This window comes from Myotis yumanensis, unplaced genomic scaffold (assembly GCF_028538775.1).
Source record: "Myotis yumanensis isolate MYYU_CA2020_CCGP unplaced genomic scaffold, mMyoYum1.0.hap1 SCAF_12, whole genome shotgun sequence".
NCBI lineage: Eukaryota > Metazoa > Chordata > Mammalia > Chiroptera > Vespertilionidae > Myotis > Myotis yumanensis.
The window spans coordinates 42,699,700-42,712,005 of NW_027223763.1; the positions used below are offsets into that span (position 1 = coordinate 42,699,700).

Sequence of the window (12,306 nt, forward strand, 5' to 3'; positions counted from 1 at the left end):
AGTGGTAATTATTAGGGCAGTTCATGAATATTCTGGTCTCCAAGCCCATGGTAGAATTGCTTTTGCTCATTTTCTCTGATACAAGTTGTGGCCTTTTGACTTCTTAGCCTCGGTACCTAAGTGACTACAAAGGGCCTACAAATAGTAAGGGCAAGAATTATCCTTTTGCATTTAAATTTGGGGGTTGTTTGGATCACAATGTTATATACCAACTATTACTTTTTTTCATTCCTTTATATTTTGTTCTTTACCCACCTCCTCCACTTTATTTTCTCAGAAGTTACTGATTTCATTAGTCTTTTTGAAAGCAGGTTTTGGTTTTGTGGTACTTATATCATTGTTCATTCTTTTATTAATTTGCTCTTATTTTTCAATTTCCATCAAGATTTTTCTTTGACCTATGTATTATTTCTTAATTCCAAAAAAATAGAAAAAAATTAATTATCTTATTATTTCTCTCTTAATAGCATTGTGGTCAGAGAATATGGTCTGTGTGATAAAAATTTTTTTATATTTTTGATATTTGCTTTATGGCTCAGTATATGGTTTTTAGAAATGTTCTATTTATGCTTAAAAAAGAACTTACCCTTTCCAGTTGTTGGGTATAGCATTTATAACGTGACCACTGATTCAAGCTTAATTGTTGATCTCTACAGGGGTACAGATTTTATTACACTTTGCAGATATTGCATTTTACTTTTTTTTTTTTTTTTTACAAACTGAAGTTTTGTGGCAACCCTGTGTTGAGTAAGTCTATGCCAAAAATACTATGATTTGCTAAACGCTCATATGATGGTTAAAAATAAAGTATTTTTTGACTAAGGTATATACACTGGGTTTTTTTTGTTTGTTTTATTAGACATAATGCTAGTGCACACTTACACTACAGTATATAGTATAAACATAACTTTTATATATGCACTGGGAGACAAAAAAATTAGTGTGATACTCGCTTTATTGTGATGGTTTGGAATTGAACTTACAGCATCTCTGAGGTATGCCTATATTCTTACTATTTTTTATCTCATTGATCTATTAATAGCCCTCCCACTGTGATTATGCAATCTGTTCATTTCTCATTGAGTTCTGTTGATTTAGCCATTGCAGGCTTGCTCAGTGGTTAGAGCATCAGCCCAAGCACCAAAGGGTAATGGGTTTGATTCCTAGTCAAGGGCATATACCTGGGTTGCCAGTTTGATACCCCACCCAGGGTTGGGATGTGTCTCTCTCACATTGATGTTTCTGTCCTCCCACCACCCCCTAAAAATTAATGGCAGAAATATCCTCATGCAAGGATTAGTTCTGCTTATTTTGCTTATGTGTTTTGGAGCTAGATTATGTGAATTCAAGTTGAGAACTGAACCTTTCATCAATAGTAAATAACCAACTTTATCTCCAAAAGTATTTTTTACTTTAAAGTCTATTTTGCCTGGTATTAATTCAGCTACGCCTACTTTCTTTTGCCTGGTATGTATTTTTTGTCCTCTTACTTTCAACTCTAGATATTTTATTATGAATAAAATAGTACGGAACTGTTTCTATTTATAAGTACCGCGTGCTAACCAATTGCGCCATTGGAGCTCTGAACTGTTTCTATTTACCTACACTAACAGACTTCCTCATTTAACAAAAATTTAGACAATTTATATTACAATAACTATATTTGCATGATTTTAAAAACTATATATATTTTTTAAAATATATTTTTATTGATTTCAGAGAGGAAGGGAGAGGGAGAGAGAGATAGAAACAGCAATGATGAGAGAGAATCATTGATCAGCTGCCTCCTGCACGCCCCCTACTTGGGATCGAGCCTGCAAAGCAACCTGGGACCCTTCAGTCCGCAGGTCAATGCTCTATCCACTGAACCAAACCAGCTAGGGCTGCATGATTTTTTATACCATCTTATTTTATGTTTTTTAATAATCTTATTTTCTATATTCCTGATTCTTTTCTTCTCCTCTATTCTTAAGACTTCTGGGTTGTTTGAGCAGTGTTTTGTTTTGTTTTTTTCTCCCCTCACTCTACTTCTTTACCTTTCTTGTTTGGAGGATTTATAAATTTCAATTGTTTTAGTGGTTTACCCTAGACATTTTAAGATGCATATTTAACTTAATAAGTTCTGAAGTTAATTATCTTAACTTCCCAACACCACAAATCCATAGAATATTTTAACTCTGATCACTCCCTTCAAGTTGTCCAGAATGGGTAAGAGTTAGTTTTATCTATTTTATTTAAACTTTACAAATTAGATATTAGTGTTATTTGATGGTTTCTATATAATTTCCTCACGTTTATCATTTCTTTGCTCACCATTCCTTCTTATATCTTAGACTTTCCTACTGGGACCATATTCCTTCTTCCTACATTATATACTTTCAAAGTTTCTTTAGTGAGAAACTTTACTCTTTTTCTTTGTCTCATCATTCTGAGTACATATTACTACTGTGTTTGATATTCTTTAATTCACTACAATGTGTCTATTTTTGTATTTCTTTTATTTATACTGTTTCTTGAGTTTGAGAATTCAAAATTTCAACATTTCTGGAAAATTCTTATTCCTTCTTCAAATATTGCCTCTTCCTTAAGTCTATATTACCTCTCATATTATATTAAAATATGAATTATCATCCTTTACCTATCATTTCTCAACCTCGATTTTTTTCTTCATTTAAGAAAAAATTTCAAGTACTTTAGTTTATAAATTCTCTTCTTAAATGTGTCTGCTTTGTTGTTTTACCCATCCATAAAGTTTCTCTCTTCAATTAATATAGTTTTAAGTTCTATTTGATTCTTTTTCAAATTTCTAATCTTTTTGTTATTTATTCCTTTGTTACTCTTTTTTTAAAAAAAATACATATTTTTATTGATTTTAGAGGAAGGGAGGAGGAGGAGAGAGAAACATCAATGGTGAGAATCATCACTGCACCCCCCTCCCCCCCATACACACTGGGTATCGAGCTCACAACCCAGGCATGTGCCCTGACCAGGAATCGAACCATGACCTCCTGATTCACAGGATGACACTCAACCACTGAGCCACACTGGTGGGGCTCCTTTGTTACTTACAGCCTTCTTTTATTTCCTTACACTAAAGATTCCTAGTTTATGCTGTCTATTTATAAGCTTTGTAGGTTTGATTGTGTAGTCTGGTATTTTTGTTAGCTTTTATATTTGGAGATTCATTTCCTCCTATGTTTTGTGACTTTTGGTTACAAATTCATGAATTTCTTAGGCCTTTATGTTTGGATACTTTTGAGAATTGAAGTTATTTTCCTTAAGAGAATTTGCATCTGCTTCTGCCAATGCCTGGAGATATTACTAACTGTGACCACTCTAAACTAAAATTACAATTTATGATATTTAGGCCATAAAGATTATATGAATTCTGGCCCCAAACATGTATTAAGGCTTGTGGTTAAGAATTCACTGGAAGAGTTTCTTTTTTTCTCTACTATATTCAGAGTTAACAAATGAGAAGAGTAAGCAACCCCACTGTCCCATTCTGAGATGTTGTTTTCTGTGCTACACATAGTACTTAGCTTCTAGTTTTATCTTCTAGCCCTTTCCCACTACCTTCAGGGCCCCCTATCCCATGGATCTAATTCAAAGACAGGCTTTAAGGTAGAAGGTAAGCAAATACCCCCAGGGAAACAATTCTAGAGCTTGCTTAAGTTTTCAGATCCACACTATTTTGTTTCTGCCGGGTAAATTTACTTCACCTTTTTACAAGCCAAGCAATACATTAAAAAAAAATTTTTTTTTGACACTATCTAAGAATTGCAAGTATTGTATACTTGGAGAATTCTCTCCATCTATAGCCTAAAATATTTGTAGAAATGGCAATGTCCTCCCAGCTTCTCTACCTGACAACTTCATTATTTAAATTCAAACACTACACTTTTGCTATACCCAAGAAACTGAAATGTAGAAATGGATTTCTTACTAAAGCAAGTCACCACTTTGAAATTTTTAAAAAAGTACTTAACTTACCTTATCTGCCCGTCCCATGAAAGCAGGTTTGCCTGCTAATCCAAGGCAAATGGCACACACAATGCTGGACTTCCCCGTTCCATTAGCTCCAATAATCATATTCAAGTGGGGTCCAGGGCACACTTCACAGATATCATATGTTCTGAATTATAAAGAGGTGAAATTACTAAGCAGAGAAGAAGTGAAGAATATTTTCTTTGCAAAAGCATTTTTTCTTGCTTTATAGTATCATCATCTATAGGTTTACTCAAATTCCTTTAAAGCCAGCTAATCTTACAAATTTAATGTTATTTATAGGTTGTTAATAAACTAGAGGGAAAAAATCTATTAATGGAAAAAAATGAGAAAAAAAAAACAATCTAAACAACATAAACAAACAAACAAAACAGAAAGACTCACAGAAACAGAGAACAAACTGATGGTTGCCAGACTGAGTGTAGGGTTGGAGGCTTGGTGAAAAAGGTGAAGGGAATAAGAATACAATTGGTAGTTACAGAACAGTCATGAAGATGTCAAGTTCAGAATACAGAATATAGTCAATATTGTAATAACTATGTAATGGTGGCAGGTGGGTTCTTGAAATATCGGGGACTCCTTTGTAAAGTATATGATTGTCTAACCACTATGCTATTATACACCTGAAGCTAATCTATCTATAATAATAAAAGCATAATATGCTAATTAGACCGGACGTCCTTCCAGATGAAGCTGGGGCTGTGAGGGAAGCCCAGGTCCCAGGTGTCAAAGGGAAGCCAGTGCTGGCAGCTGGGGGAAGGAAGGCCTACTCTTGCACGAATTTCGTCGCCTCTAGTATAAAATAATACTGAATGTAATTGAAAAATTAAAATTAAAAACTAAATAAAATGAAAATATCATTAGGAAAATAGATTTCATATGCCTGTTTCATTTATAATTCTGTTGAGTAAAGCAAAATTTGATATTACTTATTCTTTTTTAACAATTATAATACATGAAATATATCAAAGCTACTATACAAATAATTTTTAAAAATGTTATATAAGAGAAGCCATGGCTCATCTGTAAGCTGTAGATTTTACATTTCATTTGTTTTAAACTAAAATGCTTAACAGTAACTTTATACATCCTAATATTTGAAATAATCCAATCAAATTGTTTTTATTCTGATTAGAAAACTAAAGATATACTGTTATATCAACCCTATGGTTTCATTTTATTATTAATTTTTAAAAATTACATCCAATTTCCTTGAATATGCTGCCAGAGATTCACCCAAGGATGCATAGTCCATATTCAAATAGAACTTATTCCTATGGGAGAAAATGAGAATGCATCAACACCAAGTACTTCTATAATATTCCCTTGTGCCAGAAAGTTGCATGCTGTCCAGCACTCTACCTAGATCGATAGCATCTAATCCTTATTAGTGGCCAGGGACACCTATGGCAAAATGTGAAGCTAACTCTGACTCATATATTTTCCTAGCTTATCTCTGAATACCCTGAATTAAACCCCATAAATAACATCCTGTTCCTACAACCAATTCTCCAAGAATAAATGTTTCACCTGCTACTAATCTGCTAAATATAGTGTGGGGCAAAAGTAGTTTTACAGTTATTCTTACGGAAAACAGTAATTAATAATACAAGAATAAACTGTTTTGCATACTCACAACTGTAAACCTATATTTGCCACACCCTACACATAAATAATTTAAACAAACACATTCAACTTTAATACTAAAAAAATTTAATAATTTTGAAATGCCAGGTGGTAATAAAAACAAAAACAGGTAGTAAAGGAGAAGTATTTTCTGGCAGGTTTCCAACCCCACATTTCTACACAGCATCTATCTACTTTTTTCAGGTGCTTTATTCTGTTAGCAGCTGGGTCTTGAAGGAACCCTCTATAATGGTTAAAATAAAACTCTGGGGAACTTCATACATCTGGAAAATTACCTGAGGTGGAATTTCTTAATCCCAACACACAAGCCCTATTCTTTGAACACTTGAATATTCTGCTGTGAAATCTCTGCACAACTCTTACTAAAATAGTGTTGCTACTGGTATTTAAGAAAACAATAGAAACAACAGAAAAAAGCATGAAAATTTATGGTCTATGCATATATATTGCAAACAGGAAGAGTTGCCAAAAGCAAAACAAAGCCTATGCATTTAAAATAATTGTTCTGACTCTACATTATGTTTATTGGGAATTCCCTTTCTGTGACTTCCCTTTCGTCTAAGCTCCCCTGAAACAGCTATTGTCAAAGGCCCACCACTTATCAGTTTATCTACTTTGCCTGTATCTCAAGTATTCTCTACTGCCTCAGAAAGTCAGCCCAGGCGACCTATAAATGAAATCACCACCTCAATAACTTTATTTGGAAGTCCCACAACTGTCACTCAAACTTAACACATTCAAAACGAAAGCCACCATCTTTGTCATCCAAAACCACTCTTGTGATCTCTTAGTGAATGTTATCATTCAGAAACCTAGGCATTTGTTTTGAATTATCTTTGATTCTACCATTTCCTTAACCTCTACCCACAACACTCCATCAATCACCCAATCATGTTGGTAGACGTGCAAATCTGGTGTCACTTGTTAAAAAAATTAAGAAAAATAAATAGGATCCTTAATAATTTAGCTCTCTCTAGCTTCGACTTTTTCTCCTTTCTATCTCCTTCCCCTCTTCTCTAATCAGACCTCTAAATCATATTTATGATGAATTTCTTTCAGTTTCTTGACTTATTTTAGGCTTCCTTCCTTTCTCCAATGGAGCCTTTGCACATGCTGTTCCTGCTACCTAGAAATCTTGCCCTCCACTCCCAACCCCACTGACTTGGTTCACGAATAGGAATCCTTCCCTTGACCATTCTTTTCCAGAACATTTCTTTTCTAAGCTTATCTCTCTTCTTTCCTAAAACTCAGAAGTCCTTTCACTGTGAAAATAAAACATCACCTAGTTCTGCATTTTCCAGCCATATTTTTCCTTCTCTTCACATCTAAGTTTTACTCCCTCACACTCATTCATTCTTCTCTGATCTGCAAAAGTATTCTTCCACTGCTCCATCAAAGGGTCAAAGATTTCCAAATTCTTAATGCAATGGGCTCTTTTTCAGTCCTGTTATCTGACTTCAGTGTAGCAGATAACTTTGAAACACTCTTTTTCCTTGGCTTCTTGATAACTCTCCTACGGTTCTTCTCACCTCCCTGAATAGTTCCTGCTCAGCCTGTGAATTCCTCTTCAGCTCACCCTTAAATATTGGCATTCCTCCAGGACTTTATACTTGGCCTTCTATTTCTCGTATTTATATTTTCTTTTGGGCAATCTCAACCATTTCTGCAACTTCAACAATTACTTATATGCATGATTCCCAAATCTCTCATCTGTTCACATTTTTCTGTAAGCCTCAGACACTTAAAATACTGCCTATGGAAGACCGCCGCCCTCCCCCAAGAAACTTGAAGTCACAGGATCTAAAAGGCGCTTATTATTATTATTCTCTCCAAACTGTTTCCAGTTCTGAATAATACCATATCTGACCAATTAGCCAATGGCTGCAGTTCTCCTTTACCCTAATGTTTCCCAATTAATCTGTTGCCAGATTCTGTCAAATTTCTTGTCTTTCCACTCCTACCTCCCCAGTGCTACTTGATAAGTTCAAATCCTGATCCTCTCTTGCCTTCATACTGCAAGTCTTCTTGCCCCCAATCTTGCACTCTTTCTAATTCATCCTTTACACTGCTTCCAGAGTAATATAAATCGCATGCCATTTCTTAGAATGAAGCTGGGACTCCTTACATAGTATGTAACAGACCCTCAGTATCACCCATGTTCCCATGTTCTCTCACATCCTATGGTTTACTGAAATACCTGATGCTTCCTAAATATAACAAACTGTTGCAGACAGTTCCTTCGGTCTACAGTCCTCTCCCCTTCTTTTAAGGTGTTTATAACATCCCTACAAAGCCCTTTCTCACAGTTGTGAAAGACAGTAACTACTTCACCCTTTGTGCCCCCATGCCATCCTGATGTATACATTAATATGGTAGGTAATTCATTTGATGATCTTCCCTGATCCTGGATTCAAATAGTAATTCAGAGAATTGTTTCGAAGAAAGAATGAGAGAACACTGTATAAATAAGGCACCTTCTTCCATAACTGGCATGATAGGTGCTTGAAAAAAAAAATGTTGCTGTCATTCCAACTGTTTCCCCTACACCACTCTGTACAAGCTCAAAAAAAAATCTTGATCAAATGAACTGCAAGGTGCTATACTAACACGGCATTTGTATTAAAACATTTTACTAAATTCTAAAATGATTATGATTAGTTGTCTGGAGGGAGAGAAAGGAACCAGGGCAGAAAAGTGGATCTGTAAGGGTCAAGGGTCTGTTGGGAGGCCCAACCACTGAGAACACGGAATCATTTTCTTGTACTTTGCAACCTCCATCCCGTACCACCGTCACCATTTCTATCCACCTGGCCGCTGCCACATCATCACTACCGCTGCTTTAACTGTTGCTTCCAGGGAGTCCCCGGACCCATAGTTTTGTGATTTACAGATGTCCTTCCTCTGCAGGCCGTGACTTGCAGCGGGCAGAGATCTGAGCCCTACTACGTGCACTGCCCGGCCAATGACGCCTTCCAAAAACGTTATTATGGTAGGTAATTCATTTGATGATCTTTCCTGATCTGGATTCAAATAGTAATTCAAGGAATTGTTGTGAAGAAAGAACGAGAGCGCACTGTACAAATAAAGCACCTTCTTCCATAACTGGCATGATAGGTGCTTGAAAAAAAAAAATGTTGAACGAATAAAACCAAAACAAAAACGCATCACGCAAGACACGCCTCGCACACCATCACATCCATCCATCTTCACAGCCTGCGAGTATTTGTGCGGGTAACCTCGGCCAGACCCACCAGCCAGGCGCACATCCACCCACTCGCGCACCCACGCGCGCACACGCACGCACGCAGCGTGCGCCCCCAGGCCCGCTCGCCTGCCCCGCGGCCGCGGGCCACTCACAGGAAGTTCTCCATCGCGATGCGGACGATAGAGCCTTCCACAAAATGTCCGGACAGCGACAGAGGCGGCGCCGAACTCTTTTTCTTGCTCGGGACCTCCGACGAGGGGTCTTTCGGAAGCGGTCTCTTGGAGGCCAGGGGCGTGGGGGTCGAGGTCTTCCCGCTCGAAGTCGCCATCCTGGCGTCCCCTCGGCCCCACGGCGGCTTCCGGTCCCACCAACCTGCACACTCGGCGCCCTGACGTCTCGCTCCCGCGCGAACTGCGCGGCGCGCGACCCTGCCCGTGAGCCCGCCCCGCGCCTGCGCAGTCCAGCCCGGCGGCGTCCGTGGGCACGCCCCGCCCCGCCCCCTGGGAGGCCTCAGGTGGGGGTTCGTGGGGGCGGGCCTGGCAGATCAGCGGAATGCGGCTTCCGGACTTTCTTCTCTGTACATTCCTGCCATTTTCAGATGATGGTTGTTGTTACTTTTTTAATTTAGAAAAAGATGTCCGCTTCATTTAGTATTTTGAAAGCCCTTTCAGCGCTCGGAGGAAGGCGACCCGCGAGGGGACGGAGGAGGCGTTCGCAGGGGGTCCTGGTTCGCTGAGGACCGAGGCGGGCGATGGGAGGCCGGTCTTGTGTGGATTCCGCCCAAGTGCGCCGGGACGCGCAGGTTTTCGGCTCTTCCTCTTCTCAGTGTGTTCTGTTGGCTTTCAGTCAGGTCCCAGTGTCTTAAAAGAAATAAAAAGAAAACTTCCAATGGCTCCGTGCCCAGTGGCTCCCTGAGAGCGCCTGCCAAGTCTCCGCGCTCTCCGGCGGGTGAAGACTGCGTCGCCCAGGTTCTTCCTATTTATTCCCTGCGCTCGCTCCCCGGGTCCTTATTAAGACTTCCCCCTCCCGAGGTTTCTAGGAACAGGAGTGCCCTGGCTTCCTTTGGAGGGTGCGTCCACTTAAACCTGCTCGCGTTCGCCTGGTTAACCCCTTCATTGAAGACGGGGGGCACCGCGATCGTCACCCACCTGACACTGCGTCGAGAGGCTTGGGCTGCTGCCTCCTGCCTGACTTGGTGGTTGGGAGAGCGAAAGAGAACCAGCGAACCAACCAACGGAGGATAATTTCAGGCTGTGAGAGGTGCTGCAAGAAGCGAAAACGATGCATGTGATGGGGGGAGGCACGGAAGGCCTGTCGGAGGAGGTGCTGTCTGAGCGAAAAGCCACGGAGAAGGAGCCAAGTGCCTGCATGAGCAAAGGCTGTCCCAGGCCAGGACAGACGGATGTGCAAGCAAGTGGGGCGTTTGGGGAACAGAGACCGGCGTGGCTGCGGTGCAGTCAGCAAGATTGCACAGCTCAACTGGGCCCACCATGGCACAGCTGAATTTTATTTGAAAAGCAACGGGAAACCACCGGATGGTTTTAAGCAGGAGAGGGACAGGATTTGGTTAACGTTTTAAATGACTTCTCTGGTTGCTGTTTGGAGGCGGTCAAGGGTAGCAGTGGGTAGGCGATTTAAAAAGCTCTTGCGGCCCGAGCCGCTTTGGTTCAGTAGTCTCAGCTTCGGCCAGCAGCCTGGAGGGTCCCAGGTTGGATTCCGGTCAAGGGCCCGCTGACTTTGGTTGCAGGCTAGAGCCCCGCAAACACAATCTCTCTCACATCCATGTCTCTCTCTCCCTTCCACTCTTTCTAAAAAAACAACAAAAAGCAATGGATAAATATTCTTGGGCGAAGATGAACAATACTTAAATAAATAAAATAGAAAGCTATTGCAGTAGAACCCGATTGCTCCTTTTCCCGGTCTCTGCTTTCTCCCCTCATGCAAATAGAATCTGCACTCTCTTCAAAGTTATAACCAAAGAAAAAAGAATGAGTAAAAAGCATGTGAACTTGTCATGGTTACTAAAAACTTTTTAAACAAATTTAAAGAATAATTTGAAAACTGTCAAATGGCGGAAAACAATAAAAATACTCAGTGCTTATGAAAGGGCGCCATTATACTGTTGTTAGATAAGACAAAGGTCTCAGGGTCTGGCAGTTTTTACTAAATGCTATGTTGCTAAATGCTAAAAGGTAGCACAGTATTTTGAAGACTCAGCTGCAATTTGGTGAGCTTGACCTGAAGTTTAGCCAGCTGCAAAGAGAAAACGTGATTAACTAAATAGTGCCATAACAGCAATGGCTAAACCTCTGTTCTGGGAGACAGAACTTTGGATATGAATCCCCTGTCTTCTTTACTTGTTGCAAATAAATAAAACTACCTGAGGACAACCACGTCTTGTTCCTGAATAGAATATCCCAGCCAGGGAACCCCTTGCGTTCAGTAGCACTATCATTCCTTACATTGCTAATACCAAAAATAAATAAATAAATAATTAAAAAAAAATAATGTGTTACCCTGCTTCAAGAGCCTTAGGAGAGTCAAATTCTTTGAAGAAATGATTACATCTGGGGGAATCTATCCTGATGGGAAAATAATATAGACAGTGGTAATGAGAATTGAGGGAAGAGAAGCAGTCTGATCATTTTTGTACCATCATAATTTCTATAGTGAATCAAATCGTGCTTATAAACTTGAAATTTAAGAATGAGCCCCTGAACTTGTGATGACCCCACAAGTGCACATATACTATGAGTTCTTGTTTAATCAGCCAGCCAGTTATACTCTGCCATCATCCTCTAAAAAGGAAAATTTTGCTTCTAATTATAAAAGCCACATATGCTAAATGCAGTAACTTTTAAAAAAATGTATTTCTTTATTGGTTTCAGAGAGGAAGGGAGAAGGAGAGAAAGATAGAAACATCAATGATGAGAGAGAATCATTGATCGGCTGACTCCTGCACGCCCCCCACTGGGGACTGAGCCCACAACCCAGGCATGTGCCCTCGGCTGGAATCGAACCTGTGACCCTTCAGTCCTCAGGCTGACGCTCTATCCACTGAGCCAAGCCGGCCAGGGCTAAATGCAGTAATTTTTAAAAAAAAAATCCTCACTGAGGATATTTTTTCCATTGCTTTCTAGAGAGAGTGGAATTGAGGGAGGAGTTGGGGGAGAGAGAGAAACATTGAAGTGACATGAGAGAGACATATCGATTGGTTGCCTCCTGCACAACCCAGGTTGGGGAACTTGCAACCGAAGTTCCCGCCCTTGAGAGGGTCAAATCCAGGACTGCTTTTGGTCTGCAGACTGATGCTCTAACCACTGAGCAACCTGCCAGAAGTAAATGCAGATAATTTGAGAACACACAAAAAACCAAACACACAAAGGGAAAAATTATTCATAATTCTTTTACCCAGACAAGTCACTGTTAAGATTTTGCTGTATTTT

The 12,306-nt window shown here is 39.6% G+C and overlaps 1 protein-coding gene across 4 annotated transcripts in view; it reads right to left on the reverse strand.

Moving 5' to 3' along the window:
- The window catches only part of SMC5 (structural maintenance of chromosomes 5), an 81,980-nt gene extending 72,733 nt beyond the window's left edge, over window positions 1–9,247 (reverse strand). For all 4 annotated transcript variants that reach the window (XM_070431520.1, XM_070431518.1, XM_070431519.1 and 1 more), the window contains exons 1-2: window positions 9,013–9,247; window positions 3,994–4,135 (exon numbers count right to left, since the gene is read on the reverse strand). In XM_070431520.1, coding sequence (XP_070287621.1) covers window positions 3,994–4,135; window positions 9,013–9,188 — 318 coding nt within the window. In that variant the 5' untranslated portion in view covers window positions 9,189–9,247. The remainder of the gene's footprint in view (window positions 1–3,993; window positions 4,136–9,012) is intronic.
- Window positions 9,248–12,306: the final 3,059 nt, after the last annotated feature.